General features: G+C 42.0%; 2 protein-coding genes across 2 annotated transcripts in view; both read left to right on the plus strand.

Annotated features, from left to right (window-relative positions):
• Positions 1–178: 178 nt before the first annotated feature.
• rbp4l (retinol binding protein 4, like) overlaps positions 179–20416 on the plus strand; it is an 85549-nt gene continuing 65311 nt past the window's right edge. The window contains exon 1 of the mRNA XM_084136399.1: positions 179–195. The gene's annotated coding sequence lies outside the window, so the exon portion shown is untranslated. The remainder of the gene's footprint in view (positions 196–20416) is intronic.
• Positions 16001–17760, plus strand: LOC311097015 (uncharacterized protein; the record flags this gene model as incomplete). The annotated part of the gene is made up of 2 exons (XM_084136483.1): positions 16001–17681; positions 17748–17760. The coding sequence occupies one exon, from the start codon at positions 16001–16003 to the stop codon at positions 17453–17455; it is 1455 nt and encodes a 484-aa protein (XP_083992609.1). The 3' UTR covers positions 17456–17681; positions 17748–17760.

The following is a 20416-nucleotide window of genomic DNA, read 5'->3' on the forward strand; positions in this document are numbered from 1 at the left end:
TTGTAGTATTTCCCAAAAGAATTGATCATTTTTGCTACTTTTAGGATGTTTATTTCACATTAGATTACTATTTAGTGTAAGTTTTGGTTCACCAATGTTTCAAAAAATCAACTACTTTATGAATAGTAGTAGTTTGGTTTATTTCGAATATCCAGCAGGTAACTTTTGAGGTGCAACAACAACAACAACAACAACAAATCTGAAATTGGACTGTTTCTGGCTTCAAATTCTGTACTGCAAATAAGAGAAGCTATCAATCAAGACTTATGTATGTATCACTGGTTGGTTCGTTGCAACATTAACACACGTGTAAATAATGAATGATGTTTTGCATCGCCCTGTGCAACATCCCCAGTGTTGATAAGTGTTAACAGAGGCCACATATGTGTGGCAGATGGGAACTGTAAATCATTTATATCCTGTAATGTTTGGTTTTGTTACATCAGCTTGAGCCTCCTTTATCAAAGCGCCGGGCATAACCTCAGCGTATGCGGATCAATGCTTCAACAGAGTGTGAGAGGGTGTGAACATATTTGATGTAGTGAAAGAGGACAGCCTACAGAGATGTATTACCTTAAATTTCAGGTCACACTATTTTACCCCCGTTATTCAGCAAGAGAAATGGACACATACGCAGAATTCACCAAAAACCCATCTGGAGCAGATGGAGTGTCATGAGAAGCGAAGCAGAAATACGAAAATTAGACGTCTCTATTATATGATGGCAAGATGTAATCCTCTTAAAACTGGGAATAACAGCTAGAGAGAAATGAGGTAAACACTTAAAGCTTCTGTTCAGTACCTGCACATAAAATGAGGACAATACAGCCATAGAGGGTTGTCCTTTCACACACAATCAAACCCATTACATGGGCTTTTGTGTGGAAGAAACTGACATGTTGCGTTATTGTGCTCAGCATATTCTACGCGTTCAGTTTGGCTATTTAATAGTTTAAAAAAACTCTCGCCAAAATGCAACCTAGGGTCTTTTTGTTAATCTGCCCGAGGCAAACTTTTGTTTAAAAGCATAATTAGAATGGAAACTCCACTTTTAAGTTTGACCGTATTTTCGTTTTCGGTCAAATTGCCTTTTGAATGGGAGTGCTTGGGGCACTTTTATGATAGCATCAAAAATCGCTATTTTTAAAACACTAAGAAGGCTCGACACAACATGAAACTTTGCTCGAAGTATCACCAGGGGCTCTACACATGAACTCAAGCATTGAGAACATTGTTTGTGTACACAGAGTTTCCTAAAAAGAAAGATTTTGAACAACTCACTGTAGCTGTGTCCGTCGGCATTTTGTCAGTCAAAAATAGTCGATCTCCAAATGTGAATGAACTGACTCTGAATTTTAGTATTGTTCTTATATGAGGATCCTTTTCAGTATTGATTTTCACTAACGACAAAACAACAAATTATCCGTGAATTTATATGGAACTAAGATTTAGGAGCTTTCCATCTTTACTCTCCTCCCTGTTACGTTGCATTCGGAGATCGACTATTTTTGACTGTCAAAATGCCGGCTGACACAGCTACAGTGAGTTGTTCAAAATCTTTCTTTTTAGGAAACTCTGTGTACTCAAACAATGTTCTCAATGCTCAGCAAAATTTTGCTAGTTGTTTGGTTGAATATAGATTGTCATTTGAAACTAAATAAAATGTTCTTCAAAACCACAAACAGTATGATTTCAATCAACCTGTAGCCAAGGGAGTTATGGGCAATTCTTCTGTATAAATGCATTTTAGAGTCTGTAGAAGACCAGATGTGCGTCATAGATCTCATATGAACTCACACATCCCGCTACACATGGGCACACATGTACAAGGACGAATGCTCTGACAAGCAGCCAAAGTTTTGGTGGGATGAGTAAAGGACAGTAGAGGGGGAGGAGAGGACAGCAGAGAGGAGGGAAACACCTGAGAAAGCCTGTCAGTAAAAAGACCAGAAAACGGATCACTCATGGGTGGTCAAGGCAAACACATACAAGTCACAGGCACCATGATGGAAGAAGACACACCATTCAGATTCACTGACAGCGCAACTCCAATCCAAATACCATGAAGATGAAGGATATGTGGGTCAATGACAAATAAGAGAGACCAGCATAAAGAAAAGGCAAAAAATTTAGCCACATTCTTAGAAATGTAATCTTTATGTAACAGTCACCAGCTGGAGTGCCCTTGAGAGCCACCAGAGGGCACTCCACAACAGACTATTGTCATTCCCTCACAAACTACATCTCCCATAATTCTCTGCCTGGACTTATTAGCACTCATTGTTTCACCTGTGTCTCATCTTCTTGTTTGCTCACCCTTTATAAGCCTGGTTCTTTCTGTCATTCCCTGTGAAGTCTTGTTTAGTGTTGCACTGCAATTCCAAGCATTCTCCTGGTTTTCGATCTTCTGTCTGGCTTTCTTTGTTTCCTCTGTTTTTGCCTGTGCCCCTTTGACCCTGTTATTGTTTGGACTGATTACCTGGTGTTTATGACCTTTGCCTGTTTTCGACTACAATTGTGGATTACCCTTTCAATAAAACTGCATTTGGATCCTCAACCTTCGTGTCTCAGAGCAATTCGTGACAGAAGACTTCACCTACAGTTTATGGATCCAGCAGTTGAGTTAGTCCACATGCGCCAAGGTAACCGCACCCTCAAAGAGCACATTCATATTTTCCTGGACATTGCAAATGTTTCTGAACTGCCAGATTGTGCTCTCATCGACTTTTTCTGTCACAGGCTTAACCGTCCGCTCAAGGATAAACTAATACAAGATGCTCCTCGAGGGTCGTTCACTTTTTGGATTATGCCCTGTTTTTGTGTGGTTCCTCCTTCACTGTTGGGGAGATTGAGGAGGACATGTCCCCTAAACGTTTTTTGAAGAGGGGCATCACACTCCAAGATCCAGTGGCCACGGAGCTTGGCCTATCACAGTCACCAGCATGCCCAGGTCTGATGATTGCTATCATCTAGTCCTGTGTTTTATATACCTCCCTGTCCTTTGGTTCCCACACCAGAGCCTGAGCTTCTTCACGTCATGCCTGCCGAGCCTGAGCTTCTTCACGTCATGCCTGCCGAGCCTGAGCTTCTTCGCGTCATGCCTGCCGAGCCTGAGCTTCTTCACGTCATGCCTGCCGAGCCTGAGCTTCTTCGCGTCATGCCTGCCGAGCCTGAGCTTTTTCCGGTCAAGGTCGCCCTTCCAGAGTCCTCCAACAAGATGGCCGCCATGCCTGAGTCAGCTCTGGATGATACAGCGCTGATCATCATGGCCACGGCTATTTTTTGTGTGTGGGCAGCACACACATCAGCTTCATACTGTGACCCCTCAGACAAGATGGCCGCGGCCGTTCCAGAGCCCTCAGGCAAGATGGCCGCCGCCGTTCCAGAGCCCTTGGACAAGATGGCCGCCACCACGCCTGTGTCTTCGGACAAGATGCTAGTTCTTCAAATACAGCTTTTCAAAGTCGAGAGCAGGATCTCCATTTTTTTTTTCTTCTATGAGCTTGTCAGGGGAACAAATATAATCCAAAGTGAAATCATTAAAACACACTGAGCCTAGTCAATTTTGTGTCTAAAGAATCTCCTAGCTACAGACATTGACACAATACGCTGTATTGATCTAGTCTCTCTCTTCGCTCCTGTCCACAGGAAACTCCAATGAAATAATGCGCTGGGAAGGGTTGAAGGACAGCCAAGATCTAACTGTGAAAATGTTTCTGTAATATGTGCCATAGAGAGAAAAATCAGTTAAAAGAGAGGGGGGGAAAATGGAAGAGAGGAGAGTGCATTATTGTGGGCAGCCCAACATAATTCATAAAATTTGCTTGATAGTTTGCTGTCGGAAGATTGAAGACAATGCATTAGAGAAGTCACACTAGGTATATCAGCGCTCAATCTTATTGCAGTAAGAGTCACCATCACACTCTGTGTGATCTTCCCTCCATTATGACACTGGCAGAGATGACAAACATTATGAAGACAATGGCTAGCAATCTGAACTATTGTGCTCATCCTTTCTCTGTGAATGGTGCTGTCACTATCCTTCATGAAACCAAAACTGAGTGGTTGGGCTTCAGGCAATCTGCCTCCATCTTTTTGTGCCCTATAATGGGAGTCTGAATTGGTTCCCATGCCAACAAAAATACTCTAAAAGCTACTGTGGGGATTGAGTGGCATTGCAGAGAAATGTTAGGCTCTCAATGTTAGGGAAACTATCAACCTATATGGACTCATGTGGAGGTATAAAAATAAAAAAAGCACGCTAGAAACAGTAAAATATTGAACTGGGATTTTTTAATTTTTTTTCTCTGCACTGTTTTACTGTGATTTCTCTGCACAATGTCCCCATGCTTATTCTCATCAGTGCTTGCAGTAATAAAACCTTAAGTCACATTTCCGTTTTGTTCATGACAATGCAATGATTTTCAATTAGTGTCTGAAAAGACTCACAATGAAGGAAGATGAGACATTGCTAGAACACAAAATGATAAAAAGAAAATTGAGACAGTATGCTGCCTTTAATAACATCGTGTCTGATCCACAACCATGGGCAAGGGCAGCCTTTTCTATGTCTTGTATAGGGTAGGCTACTAAAAGAGAAAATTTTGAAGTCTGAAGGGCAACAATTCATAAAGACTCAAATTAAGACTTAATGTGGAGATACAGTCAAAGACTGAGCACCACAAAGAGATCTGGAATCCATTCTAAGAGCTGTACATGTAAACTACGAACTGAAGACAGGTGAATATGTTTGTGTATAAACAGCAATTAAAGAGATGGTTCACAGAACATTTTAAAATGTCATCTAATGTATAGAGGACTGACACTTAAAAACACAATGAAGGAATCAAGTATCAATTTAATAATTCAAACATAAAAATGATAATAAATAAAGCACGGTTTAAATGGACACATTAATTAACATTTAAAACTTTTTATAATGAAAAAATATTGGAAAAAAATCTATAAAACTATAGGTGATATTCCTTATGCATTCTGTGTTGGAAGAAAAATGCATGCCTAAAAAGCCTACATAAAATCATGAATAAAAAATAACATTCTTTCATTTTATGCATGAACTGTGCCTTTAATAAAGGACCATTTCATTTTAAAATTGGGACAGTTCACCCAAAAATAAATATACTGTCATCATTTAATCAGCGTCAATTTATTTCAAACCTGTATACATTTCTTCTGCTGAACACAAAAGAGGATATAAAAAACAAAAAAACCATCTGTAACCATTTACTTCCATAGTACGGAAAAAAAATTCTATGGAAGTCAATGGGGGCCATCAACTGTTTGGTTAATGACATTTTTCAAAATATTTTTTGTGTTCAGCAGAAGAAATAAATTCATACAGGAACAACTTGAGGGTGAGTAAATGATGACAGAATTTTAATTTTGGGGTGAATCTATTCAAACACATTGGACGTTCTTTGAGCAATGTATAAACAAATGAAAAAAAAAATCACATTTACCGAAGGCACTTGTAATGTGGGACCTGGCAATAAGCAGTAAAATACTCGCTCTTTATAGTCACAACCACAGTATAGACTTTTTTGCTATTTACCTTAAAAGGTGCACGACAACACGACAGTGTTAACAGGCAACACCCACTGATATTACATTGGTGACGAATAACTAAATTTTTTATATAGATATTTTTCGTATTTTTTTAAACTGAGCGACAAGTTGAAGATGTCCCATGAGTTCTAATTAATTACAACTAAAACTTTCTTTTTGTAATTTTACAAGACCATCGTTATTTAATTTGACTACTTTTTAAATGACTTTTAGGCAACAAATGAAGTTTATTCTTTTAGCCTTTTCCCAGATCAAATCAATCTTAAATGAATATGAAATATGAAAACTGAAGTCCTTATTTAATGAAAACATTAAAACCATGTTTATCTAAACAACGAGTGTATTAATCATAAACCACAAGAATGACTTTTTATTTTAAAAAGAAAGAAAGAAATACGACTTTTCAAAAGTTTTATTTATACTTTTCAAAAGTTTTAGTTTATTGTACTTAGTTGCCGAGGAGAAAACAGTGTCAGTGAAGAGCACGCTTGAGTTGTCATGCTTGAGGAGACACATGATGGGTGAAGAAAGCCAAAATAAAGGTAAATATTTAATAAACCATTTTTTTTAATCTTTCCAATTAAGCTGTAATTTTGTGAAAATATACAAAGAAATTTTTTTGGCAAAAAGGATTCATAACATGCTATGACAAAAATAAAAATAAATAAATCCAACACAGACTGCTATTAAACACAATACATTGTTTGAGATGTAGTGTAAAATGTTCCTGTCTTTTCTTTCTTTCTTTCTTACTTTCTTTCTTTTATGACAACAATGGCAGTATTGTCCTGTAACACATGTATGATTTCCATTAGATATTGTTCATGGACAGATTAAATAAATATTTAATTGTGAAGCACTAAATTCCGAGCAGCTCAACCTGTAAAACTGAAAGCTAGTCATTAGTTTCACATTTAAAATAAAATAATGAGTCTTTTGTTTGCAGGTGAGACCTGGACTGTGATGAGAATTATGAAGAATCTCTTCTGCCTCCAGATTTGGTGGTGCTGTTTGGCAGTTGAAGAAATGAACTACCAGAGCGACAGCATCAATAAACCGGCAGGTAAGACAGCACAGGAGAGTGAGTGTAGTCTTTGACTAGTACGGTCCCACAAGGCCCAGCTTCATGACATGTCTATAATATCTTCTACATGAGACGGTGTGGCTGCACTACTCATGTGAGCAATTAATTGTTGAATATTTCCTTTTTGGATGCTGTGTTTTTCTCCAGCAATTCACAGCCCATGCAGGGCTCTTAATGGAGTCTGCTATTTACTATCATTGTGTTTCTCTCTGCAGTCGAGCGATCATTTGCTCACTCGTACCCCCCAAGGACTCGTATGGAGCTAATCCAATCTCCTCCACCACAGCTGTGAGAGGGAGTGGACCAGCAGATGATGGCGAAGCCACTGAGCATCCACCAGACAAACACCTGCGCTCACCATGCCACAGCGCACACCGGATCCCTGTACAATCACAGCGGAGAGCCGCTCCAGCGACAGAACCCCGGCACATCACTGGTGACATAAAGATAATTACAAAAGGAGTGATTCATGGAACGGAGTGACTCTTGTGCAACCCAAGAAACGGGTTAAGCCATTATGGGAGGAACAGAAGATTGTAGGACTGAGTATCAGGTAGTGTGAGATATTGATATCTCTGGCTACTCTTGAGAGTTTCCTCAATGAGCCTGCAGCAGCAACCAACTGCACAAACATGAAAATTCTTGAAAAATGAGTGCTGCTGGTGAACAGATGCAGGCAATAAAACCGTATCGTAAGACTCCTGTGGCCCTTTTTAGACTTGATATGTTGACCGTCTGCAGTTTCTGGAAGAGCTCATACTATAAGTTGTTGCTGACTCTTTGACTCAGCTCCATTGAGACTTAAATAGAGAAGTTGGGATCACATTATTTTTCTGTTTACCTCCGAATTTGTCAGCTTGTTAGGAAGACAGATGACCCATTAAGGGCACATGCTCAAATGAGTTATATAGCACTAATTTAAAAAGAAAATAAATTTAAGAGATATGTCTTCTAGACACATGGTCCTTGTTTTGGTTTCAGGGTAGATTTTGAACCACTTTGCCCTCAGAACAGCATATAGCTTAGTCAGGGTAGACACTAGGGAAATTGTAACTTCAACTTTTTATTATGTTTTATTTTTATCTTACTTTTGAATTTTCTTATAGTTATTGGGCCCTATTTTAACGATCTGAAACGCAAGTATCAAACGCGAAACGCAAGTAACTTTGGGATCTAAAGTTACGCAAATCTAAAATGGGTTGGTCTGAAGTAGCTACATTACTCATAAGTGTGTGGTTTGGGCGTAACAATAAAATAAACCAATCAGAGCGTCATCTCACTTTCCCTTTAAAAGCAGGCGCGCTTGTTCCTTGGCGGATTGCTATTATAACGGCGGATTTGCCAGGTGCACGGCAGGAGCGAAATAGGAATAATACATGCGTCGGTGTACAAAGTCAATTGTGCTGGGTGCAAGATAGGGTCCATAGTGTTCCATGTTGTTTAATTGTTGCTGTGTCATTGATTTTAGATTTAAACACTTCAAAAATGCAAAAAATAGACTTGACCTCGGTAAAGGGATAGTTCACCCGAAAAACTCGCCCTCATGTTATTCCAAACCTGTATGACTTTAGCCCCTTTCACACAGAGATTCCGGAAAATACACAGATAATGTGTCCCGGGATTTGTCCCAGGATCATTTGATTTTGGTTAATTCACACTGACAGTGATTTTCCAGAATCTGTGAGTGCGTTCACACACATCCCGTAAAGACACGTGATGTCAGGATGTGTTGTAGAAAGTCCAGTCTAATCTTCGGCTACCGCTCTTTCCATTGTAGTCCCGCACTTGGTGGATTTTTTTACTAATGATCAGCGTTTTCGATTATGTTCACAATATTACTAGGTCCCCATCCCGGCATCAATCCCAGCATCAATCCCAGGACGTGTTTGCGTTCACACAGAAGGCACTCTAGCAATTTTACAGCAATTTACTGGGATCAACGTGCTGTGTGAAAGGGGCTTTTCATTCTTCTGCGAAACGTAAAAGAACGTTGGGCCACATTGACCCCAACATTCATCAAAATATATTCTTTTGAGTTGTACAGAAGACAGACAGTTTTGTAATGAAACATTTGACAGACTATATATTTGTCCAACAAAGTCTCATTTCATTGTAATAATGTACAGTTACTAATTTTGAATCCACATTCTACATCAAGCATCTCAGCTGCTGTTTGAAATAATCTCAGTACTGACCTTCTCACTGATATTTCTTCCTGACAGTTATTTTTTCTCTTGGCACATTGTTTTTATGTGCTGCCAGGGTACCCAGGTGTGCCGTCTGAAGAGCCCAGCTGTGAGTGCTCAAGCTTCAGTGTTTTTAATCAGAGAAAAACCTCCCACTGTCACAGTCTGTCACAGCCCACAGGAACTTCAGCAAGGCGTGCAAGAGAAGAGCTCTCCTTGGCATGCACCGCTGCTGCAGACTGGGATATGAACGCTGAGCCTCTCACCGAAAAGTTTCTAGGCTCCTCCGGCCCACTTCAGTCTTGGTGACATTCTGTATAACCCGTTGTGGGTAGAATTGCATGTTAGGTCTGTACCATTAGAATTTATTTTCAGCAGAAGGATGTAAACGATGAGGGTCGATCCTGCCGTACATTTCATAGGCCGTGTGCCACAGAGGTCCCCTACATTTGTACCATAGCTCTTAATAATGAAGCCAGTGACCAGAACAATGACGGTGCTGTGTGGTCTCCCACTCAGCCTTTTAAACTCATATGCCCCTACAGTATATATCTTCTCTTTCCCATTCTCTCTCGCTCTATCTCTCCCCTGCCCTCATCCTCCGTGTGCTCAGCATTCATAGAGCTCAGTGGTGCGAAAACTGGAAATCCATTTGAAATTCAGCCTCCGCACTCCATGTTGTGTTGGAATGACCCATTATTTCACACTAGGGCAAACTGTGCGAATTCATAAATATAAATAAGCAGCTTCACACCCCTGCCTCTCAAAGCAGCACGCCGCACACAAAGCAGGCCTGATGAATTCAATCACGGAGAGAAAAATACTAGGGCAATTATACGGAGAGGGCGGGTGATGGGCTCGGGGCGACTGTAACTCACTTCACCTGCCAGGCCTGTGGGGTGAAAGTTAGAACCGGATATTTTATTCAAATGTATGCATCGTAAAATCACATCAGGTGTGGGTTTCTTCTTATCAGTCAATTAGGGGGCAGGGGGGTATAATGTCTCCTAGTGTTAAGCTTTATTGTTGTTACGGAGTGGAAGAATACAAACAGAAAAAGGATGAAATGTCAAATTAATTGTGGTTTAATGTATGTAATTTTGTATTTTACTTTTGAATTTCATTTTATCATTTATGTATATTTTGAAAATTATTTAGTTTCAGTAGAGTTCTAATTTGATATGTTTTACTACATGTGATTATACACTTTATCAGAAACTGCACCATACAAATATTAACACCACCAAGTAAAAGTTTGATCAAGTTTGGACAGAATACTGCAGGTGCTTTTTTAAGTCAATTAGGGGATATGATATGGAAGTTTCTACCACAAATAAAAAATAAATTAAAAAGGTATTAGCAATTTTTTTTCCCTCTTTTTCCCTCAAATTTTTTCACAACTTTATTTCTTCCAATTCTGATTTTTTTTCCCTCAGAATTGTAAATTTAAACTTTTTTGTAAGAATAGTATGTTTATATCTAATAATGTGGAGTTTACAATGCACAATTGTGAGAAAAAAGTCAGAATTGCAACAAAAAAGGTAAAAAGTTAGAATTATGAGATAAAAATGTGTAATTACCTTTTCTAATTGTGAGGTTATATCTCACAATTCTGAGGGGAAAAAAACCTCAGAATTGTGACTTATAAATCATAATTGTGAGAAACAAGGAAAAAAGTCAGAATTGTGAGATAATTCTCAAAATTTCAAGTTTATCTCACAATTCTGAGACAATTTCTCACAATTGCAAGTTTATATCTCACAATTCTGAGACAATTTCTTGCAATTGCAAGTTTATTTCACAATTCTGAGACAATTTCTCGCAATAGTGAGATATTAACTCAGAGTTGCGAGTTATAAAGTTTGAATTGTGAAATACAAACTCAAAATTGTGGGAAACTAGTCAGAATTATGAGACAAAAAGTCCATGGTGGAAACAAGCTTCCATAATGATATTTCCTAGTGTTTAGCTTTATATTTGTTACGTTGTGGAAGAATACACTCAGAAAAAGAATGAAATGTCAAATAACTCATTGTGGTTTAAAAATAGCTGTTTTTTGTGCTCTACAAGCTGTTTAATGTCATACCTTGTAACTGATGGTGCGGAGACAATTAGTCAGAGTAATTTCAGAAGTGATTGAGACTTATGACAACATCAGAATTTTAAAATAGATGCATACGTCTGAGTTCGAACGAGCCCAAAATTCATCACTCCCCCTGATGGAAGCAGTATGGTCATTTGATTTGTCACTCAGGGCATTTGAATAAACTACAATCAGTAATTATGGAGGGGAAAATCCATTAGTGAAATATGCCAATCTAATTATGTGCAGGGATGGCGAATTAGCGGGTTGTCCTGGAAGCAGATTGCTGCTTGTGGAGACGCAGCTTGACTCATCATATTGCACATTAAATCTGAAGTGATGTAACTTACAAAGGTCAAACTGTTTTGCCTGATAACACTCATATTCTGCACATCAATTATTGTGCTCAGTGGCCAAAACAATTATGTGTCTTTTTCTTCCAGCCCTTCTGTAGTTAATGTGTGTGTGGGTGTGTATTCACAGTGGCCGAGCACAGATCACACAATGTGTTAAAACAGTGTGAAGCACCAACACTGTTAAGTACTGTTTAGTTCAGAGTTAAACACACCCACAGTTGAATGCTGTGCCGATTCAGCACTTCACAATGACATTTGCATATTGTTACTAAAGTGCTAATACAATATTTACCAATTTTTCTGACAAATGTATTCCCAATGCACGACATCCTCAAATAGGCTGAAGTGTCCCTTTGTTGACAGCAAATAAGAAACATGTCAACAATCTGTGTCTGTGCTCATGAAAAAGAGATGCATTATTTTTTTCTGTTATGCTTTCTTGTGTACAAGCAAAACAAATTTTAACTCTCAATCTTTTGCTATGGAGAGATTGTGAAAAAAAATTATGGTGGAAAAAAGTTGTCATTATGACAAAACAAGTCAGAAAAAATAGGGCTTCCAAATATATTATATGTTATATTCAATGGTATTTGTTTACATAATTATAATTCAGCAGCAACAAGGAGAAAAATGCAACAAAATCAGTAAAACATGAAGAGAGGTGTAATTTGAGCATGTGTGCCTCAACCTGATTGAGGAAACAAAACAAGACAGAAATGTCTGCATCTTTACTTCAGCAGAGAGGCCAAGTAAATGCCTCAGACCTCTTCCTGAACCAATCGGCACAGCCGTCCAGCAAGACCAAAGCATGCGTTTCGGCAGAGCAGCGTGGAAGAGGGCTGGGTCAATGGGAAATTGATTTTCTGTGCTGTATCTACAGAAATGCCAACTCTCTTCAAAGAGTCACTCTGTGGAGGAATGGGTTTGCATTGTCTGTTCATCACAGAAAGCCTCAGGAGAAGCCAGAGGTGATAGATGGCAGAACAGAAAGGAAAGAAAACCATGCACTAGAGCCATATATAAAAGATTAAAAACCCACCATCCTGGGCTCTCACCTTTTGTTTATTATTATTGAGCCTTCTATTTACATTCGTCTATGTTTCTGAATTCTCTGTGCTGACTTCCACTGACTGTAACTTCCAGTGTAAGGGAATAACTGACTAAACTTAAAGGTATTTATAGGCATTTTTTTCTATAAACACTTTTTGTTATGCTGGTTGAAACTCTCTTCATATCCTGATAGCAATCAATAATAGAAGTGGTCTAAATATTAAAACATGTACATATCTACTGTGGAAGTCTCAGGACCACAAAAACAATTTTTTTTACCAAATGCAATGATACGATGTCCTACCTGCCAGTCAACCCATGTATTTCCATAACTCAACACACACTGCTTGCACGTTATCACACGTCATCAGCGTAAGGCTATGCAGAGTTGAAAGCTGTGTGAGGCTGCATCCTTCGATGGACGCAGACTTCAAAGACCATGCCTAGGAAGGTCGGAACGAGCATTGATAAATGGGACGGTCTAGCCTTAAGAGGACTGTTCTTGTCGCCTAGCAAATAAGACAGCTGCCGTTGATGAGTGGCTGTAACTTTTGTACTGGACTGAAGACTGAATACTTTCTTGAAAGTTATATTAAACATATTATAAAATATATTAAATATGTTCACCACAGTCAATTTCTGTATTTAATAGAGTATAAACTATATATAATCGGATCTTAGTAAGATACTGTATGTTAACATTTGAACTGCTTTAAAGTTTTTATTTTTTACATTTGTATCATTAGATATTTGAGTAAGTTGAAACCCAATACTTAGGTTTAAAGTGTAATTCGGCAATTTCTCTCAAAAAAATCCTGTCGTCACTGGCTCGCAATAAATTCTGGGGTAGACAAGTCCGCAAAAAGATCCATCTGTTGTATCCTTCATTGCACGGGAAACCAAGACGCATTTGAAGGAGCCTTCGAATTGGGACAGCCTTTGTCTCGCCGCTGTGGCCTTCGAATCCGGCCTTCGAAGGATGCAGCCTCTGAATTGGGATGCATCTATAGACAGACAGTCACTGGGCGTCGTAAACAAACAGCAGCCACCTTTTACAGTTTCTCCTGAACCAAAACAATGAGCTTATGCTGCGCTCATCCCATGTAGTAACAGTAATTACAAGATGCCAACCTGTGACGTTCTTGTCATGTGTTTTGAAGGAGGCATGGCTTTGGAGATGCTCTGAAGGGAGGGATCTCATGCTTTCAAAGCTATCTTGCTATTGCTAGCCTTTCTAAAATTACCTACCATACCTATAACTACATTTCTCAGTAAAGTGACAGCAGTTCCGCTATTTTCATAATAGTGTAGCTTTTCCACTAACAAATCAATTTGTTTAGATGATTAATTTAAATTAACAGATGCACAAAAATAATTCACCAATTCCAATCCATGTATGTACCAAGTTTTTGACTCGGTTATGTAAATTAGGGTGTTTTATTGTACTTTGTATAAATTTATCTGCTTAAGTTTGATACTGTCACCCTAATTGTGATTGTTTATTCACTGTAGTTTAACTGTCTCTATCTCACTGTCTCCATGAAATCAAAATGGACTATTCTTATTTTCATGGAATAGTGCAGTATTTATTATAATGATATACTGATGAAGTGTTTTTTGGCGCAAGGGCGGGACAACCTGTCACTAACATGAGATCACAGCAACAGCAAACCACAACGATCTAATCCATTCCCACTGGACAAAATCAAGACCCGCCCTACTTTTTTTCTTATTCGAGAAGCCGTTTCACTAAGGTATACATCACAGTAGGGAAGAAAAGACTATCAACTTCCGCTTCATGCTGACGACATATACTTAACTATCAGTGTTGGGAGTAACGCGTTACAAAAGTAATGTATTACAGTAACATTACTTTTTGTTGTAACGAAGTAGTGTAAGGCATTACTAATCAATTTTCAGTAATATTTTACTCGGTACATGTTCAGTAACGCTTGCGTTACAACACACTTTTAGCCCAAAATTTAATTGTTCAAAAAAAAAAAAACGGGGGAAAAAACAGCCAGACCGCGAGACATTAACGAATGAAAAATGCCTTTTATTACATGATGTTTTTTTACAAAAGTTATTACATGTTCGTGGTCAGTCAATAGCCGCGTGTGGTGTCCAAGTTTGTAAATAACGACTAAATGACAGATTCTGATATATTTGTATGGCGATTTATTTCATTCATCTCCCTCTTGCTGGTGTACCTTTGTATTGTGTGACATAGTCCAGTAAAGGCGTGTGTAGGACAGGTTTAGCAGGAGTGCAGCGAGGCCTGATTTCGGTCTCTGTGCTCGCGCTGGCCAGTGGAAAAGCGTCTAATAATGAGAATATGGTAGAAGAAGACTGTACATTCGCGGGATGGACGTATGCGCATTACTCTGTTTGTTCTGTGTTTTCTTTCTAACCAGAGAGCAGTATGTTTTCTTTCGTTTTGAATTGTTCTGTTTAAAAGTAGACATGTCTGACTGTGAGGCAAGTAGATTCTGAGTTTCGGTTCATTTATGAGACGCGCTTCAATTCACGCGCGGGCGCCTCCGTGCCCTGATTATCTCGTCTACTATGTTTACTTCTTATTTATTAAATCCAAGCAATTGGTTGATGAAACATTGATTAAAATTAAGATACAATTAATACAAAACGAAATTCACTTTAAAGAAAGGCTTTGTGCTTTCTGTTTGAGGTCTCTGTGAAAGTTTTAAAGAAGTCTTTTAGTGCCGCTTTCAGAGCGCTCACGTCCGTAACTGAGAACTGACACGACCATTGTTTTTTCCTCATAAATGCGAACACGAAAAATAAAATAAAATAAAATAAAATGAATATATTATGTTCTGTGGAGAGCCAACCCTTCTTCATCCGGTGGGTAGTATTAATTTTGGTTTGCTTAGCGTAATTCACAGAATTACTAAAAAATATTTTGCTACCTAAAAGTTAAAGATTTTTTTGTGTCACGGATGCACACGTCTATTTCCCTCATATTAAATATAAAATGCATATGTGTAGATTGATATTTTTCTAATATCTGGTCTCCTTTATTAAGGGAGTAGCCTATGGATATATAAACAGTCGTTTCAATATATTGGTATTAAATGCATTTTCTGAGAATTTATATTTCACGTTTTTACAGCAAATGTCAGGTCCATGCTGGAATTGCTCAATTTTAAAGAATTTATTCTCAACTAGTTTTGTGGTGTAGGTCCGTATTTTATAATGTTAACTTCAAATAATACTAATAGTAATTTAAAGATGTGGTAGCTTTGGATCTGGACGGGAAGGATAACTCTGGGAATTGGAAGGGGAAGTTCTGCCTTCTCACACCGCGCACTGTGACACAGGTTCGTGGATCTGAGTGTTGCGGTTTCATATCACATATCTTTACAGCCCTAGTCATTTTAGAATGTTAAGTTCCCTTTCGAAAGGGAACTCTACACTACGTCAGAATGACGCAATGGGGGACGCCTCAGGCGTGACAGGTGTCTGAAATCACTATCAAATCACGGCAATCACATTGACCGGCGACAGCCCGTGAATCATTACGTGAATGATTAACGTGCGACCTGCAAGTATAAGAGGGCGCCTTGCAAACATGACAAACATCTTTTCGTCTTCAGGGACTGTCTGTTTGATATCGCTGGAAAAGTCGGCAAAGAAAATGAAACGCACGGAGAAGGCTGAAAGCTTCAGGAGGTGTGCGGATCCGTGCCCAAGGTATTTGACGCCGGGTGATTCACACGAACTGTGCGTTCTCTGTCTGGGCAAAGAGCATGCACAGGCGGCTCTTGAGGGAGCTGTCTGTGCAAACTGTGAGCGTTTTGCGTTGAAAACGCTCCGCTCTCGTCTAGCCCTCTTCTCGAGTGAGGAGGGCTCACCATCTGTACCTCGTGGCTCGGGTCCCGCTCGCGCTGAGGCAGAGCGGCGACTCGCGTCATGGGGTTCCCAGAGGGATCTCGCCGATCGTCTTGAGAGGGGTGTTAACCTCTCAGATGATTCGGCGGATGACGAGGGTGAGTTGCAGGTGGATGACGAAGAGGATTTTTCTCCTACTGTGCCTGCAACAGATGCTCTTCAGGACGGGCAGGTGATGGATGATGAGGAGGTCATTCAGGTGGACCCTGAACCCTCTCAGCCACCCTGCCCCGTGTATGCTGAGCTGCTGGATGTAATGGAACGCGCCACTGACAGGTTGCAACTGCCATGGCGGCGCGTTAGGGGAGAAGTTGTTCGTGGCAGGCTGGACGATCGATTTCTCCCCGGCCATAGACCACCAGCTCAGGCGAGCCTTCCATTTCTTCCTGATCTCCATACTGAGATCGAGAGGGCATGGAAGAACCCATACTCTGCTCGGATCCACCGACATCAGCGGGCTAGTTTCGCTGATGTTGAGGGGATCGGCGAGTATGGGTATGTGTCGATGCCGCCCATTGACGAGACGTTTGCGAACCATCTCGTGTCTGGGCGGGCGTCGACACTGAGTGCTCCAGCCCTGCCATCCAAACCGCTCAAGACCACAGCGCGTTTGAATGGCAGAGCATACACGGCAGCGGGTCAGGCCGGTGCTGCCCTGCACACTATGGCGGTGTTGCAGGCGTACCAGGCCGACCTGCTGGGGGATCTCGACCAGGGGGCAGGGCTGTCCCCTGAGGCGGTGGCTGAGCTGCGCCGCACCACAGATCTTGCTCTCCGGGCCACTAAACAGACTGCCGCTTCGATCGGTCGATCGATGGCGGCAATGGTGGCCACGGAGAGGCATCTGTGGTTGAACCTGGCTGGCATCGGGGAGAAAGAGAAGGCATTTCTCCTTGATGCACCGGTTTCGCCCTCTGAACTTTTTGGCACCTCCGTGGAGGCGGTGGTTGGAAAGTTCAGGGAGGCGAAGGCGCGCTCAGCGGCGTTTAAGACCTGTATACCGCTGAGATCCGGATCCGAGCCCAGACAGGCGGGAGAGCCTGGCCCTTCACGACCTGAGGGCCGTAGACAGGGCCAGAGAGCTAGTGTCGCCTCTCGTGCACCCCCTCCATGTAGGAGCAGGTCACAGAGGAGGCGTGACTCCCGCAGGAAAAAGAAGGATCTGAGGGAGGTGATCCAGTACAAACGATCACAGCGTTAGTGATGGATCATCTCCTGGAGGGCTGTTACTATCCCAGCCCTCTCCTCTTTTTCCCGACTCCCCAGGCGTTTCTTACACCAGGCCTGGGGCTGGGTCTATGATGAGAACAAGGTTCTGATGGCCCGCCTCGGCTTGGTTGGTGAGAGCGCCTCTTTCAGGCATGTAAAGTGATGGACCCCAGGTTCATAAAGAACTCTCTGGCGAGTCTTCACTCCGCACGCCGCAGGTGAACTGGTTGGTTTTTAATATAATTTCTGTGTGTATACTAACACTGATTTGTATTTCTCTACAGACCTTGTTCCCTGTATAGACCTAGGGAGTCATTCTTAGAGGAGCAATGAGGTAAGGTATTGGAACTTCAGGGCCCTGAAGCCCCCCCCCCAGCTTGTGGCTAGAACGATTTAGGGAGAAGCTCAAAAAAAAAAGATTTGGCTCCCGTGTGAGTATGTGATGGCCTTCCTGTCATGACATTTTTATGCGTGGTGGGCCACCACTCATCTCTATTTAGCCTCAGGGCTTTTAGCCACCTAGGGATAGAGTAGTTGGTCTTCCTAAAAAGAAAAAGCTTTTTTGCTTTAGGTTTGGACTGACGCTGGTGCTTCAGATAGATCTTAGGTCTTACCTATTGGTTTGTGACTTTGGTATCCTGAGTATTTCGCTCCCCTGAGCTCTGTAAGGTGTCAGTAGGTTGAGTGTTTCACAGCCTCTCAATCGAGTAGGCTGTGGCTCCTTCGAGCCCTCAGGTAGATCTATGCTTATAGGTCGGCCCTAACCCGGGCCGCCTCTGTAGCTGGCCTAGGCTATGTTTGGGATGTTGGAGGCGTTCTGCTAAGTATAGCTGCCGCATTCATTATGTGTTAGGCTTCCTCCCCGAGATTTCAGCCTCCTCCCTTAAATGGGAGTTGTTGGCCAAGGCCCGCCCCTTTCACTGCATTCAGGGGTGATAGAGTAATGCAGGGTGGTAGTTGAGGTATGATCCTTCAGGCGGGTCAGGCTGTCTTTCGCTCTGCGATGTGATAGTTTGCCAGACCCTGCCGAACAGAGCTACTTGTTTTTAGGCCTCTAGAGCTGGCTCCACTCAGCCCGTTGAGCTGAACCGCTCGAACGATGGGTGAAGGTTGGTTGGCTTGCAAGCAAGCTCCGCTCCCCCAGGCTGGGCACAGGACAAATCCCTGTCACCCTTTGGAGCCACTTGCAGGCCTGCTCCCTGTCTAACATTTCAGGGGCATTTGGTGTTACTCCCCCGCTAACGCAGGGTAGTTTTGAGTAATCCATTCTCAGCTCTGTATTATCTACCTCACACCATGATGGCTCCGGTTGAGCAGGGAGTTCTAACTACATTTCATTCCGGTATTTGAACTCCGCTCCCTTGAAGCCAGAGCATTGCCATGAGCTGATGCCCATGCATTTAGTAGGTAGGCCCTTAAAATGGGGCCTCCACTAGGCAGAGTGGCGTACGTTGTACTCCCCTGCTATGAGGGTATTGCTTTTTGCTGAGTACACTGCCTTTGGCAATGTGATTAGGTACCAGGATGCTGTAAGCGCTGTAGTAACAGTTTTTCTGCCTTGAAGGCTGCACAGTTAGGTAGTAGGCCCCAGCAGGCCTCCTTGACGGGGTAGCCCCTAAGATAGGGCTCCTAGGCCAGCTCACCTTCGGTGGTTGGCCCTGGTAGTTCGGGCAGAAGTCTCACTAACGAGTAGTAGGTCTTAACAGGCCTCCTCGGAGGTGGGTCACAACATTTTGGAGCATACACTAGGCAAAACTATAGGAAAAGTTTTTATTAGTATGGTTCCAGCAGTGTTCATTAAAGTAGCAGAAAGACTCGCTATCAGCTAGTAGGCTCGACCGGGCCTCCCTGTTAGGCGAGTCCCCAGCAGCAGTCACATCCAGCTGACTAGACTGTTTCAGGAAGTAGTGTTTCTCTGGCAGTAGGCCTCACCAGGCCTCCCTGGAGTTGAGTTCCAACATACTTTGAGTTTCCACTTAATGTGGTTTTTCTGGTAATGGGTAGTAGGCCTCTCTGTAAGCGAACTCCCATGTACTGTGGTAGGCTTCACTAGGCCTCCCTTAAGTTGAGCTCCCACGTTTTGTGGTTGTCATGTAGTAGGCCTCTCCAGGCCTCTCTGTAAGTGAACTTCCATGCGCTGTGGTTATCAGGTAGTAGGCCTCACTAGGCCTCCCTGAAGTTGAGCTTCCACATACTGTGGTTATCATGTAGTAGGCCTCTCCAGGCCTCCTTGGAAGGTTAGCTCCCACTTACTGTGTGTTTCCACTTAGCATGGTGTTTCAGGTGGTAGGCCTCGCTAGGCCTCCCTGAAGTTGAGCTCCCACATACCGTGGTTGTCATGTAGTAGGCCTCACCAGGCCTCCTTGAAGGGTTAGCTCCCACTTACTGTGTGTGTTCCACTGAGCATGGTTTTTCAGGTAGTAGGCCTCTCCAGGCCTCTCTGAAAGTGAGCTCCCACGTTTTGTGGTTATCAGATAGTAGGCTTCACCAGGCCTCTCTGAAGGTGAGCTCCCACATACTGTGGTTGTCAGGTAGTAGGCCTCTCCAGGTCTCCCTGAGTAATTTCACTGTGGTGCTGGGTTTTGTAAGCTAGTGGCCGCTTACTTCTTAGTTTAGCAGACCTTATCAGGCAGCTACCGAAGGTGAGCTTGCGCCCTGGCTCGACTCAAGTTTGTATTCTCTGCTACGGGTTCCCTCCTGGAACCTCTTTATCCTGCTACAGCCTGGTTGCCTACCAGGTAGATCTAATGCTCCCCTCACTGAGGGTCAGTTTGAGTATGTGGTCTCCTGAGTCTGATCAGTCGGTCGTAGGCCTCTCATGAGGCCTCCCAGTTAGATCAGTCCTTAGGCCCTCACAGGCCTCCTTAGTGTTTTGAAACACAAACACTGGGTTGATCCGTGGATCGAGTAGAGAAACTCCCCTCGCTGGCAAGGGTTGTAAAGCACTATGTTG

Source organism: Abramis brama, assembly GCF_963993115.1.
Source record: "Abramis brama genome assembly, chromosome: 15".
In the NCBI taxonomy this organism is placed as follows: Eukaryota; Metazoa; Chordata; class Actinopteri; order Cypriniformes; family Leuciscidae; genus Abramis; species Abramis brama.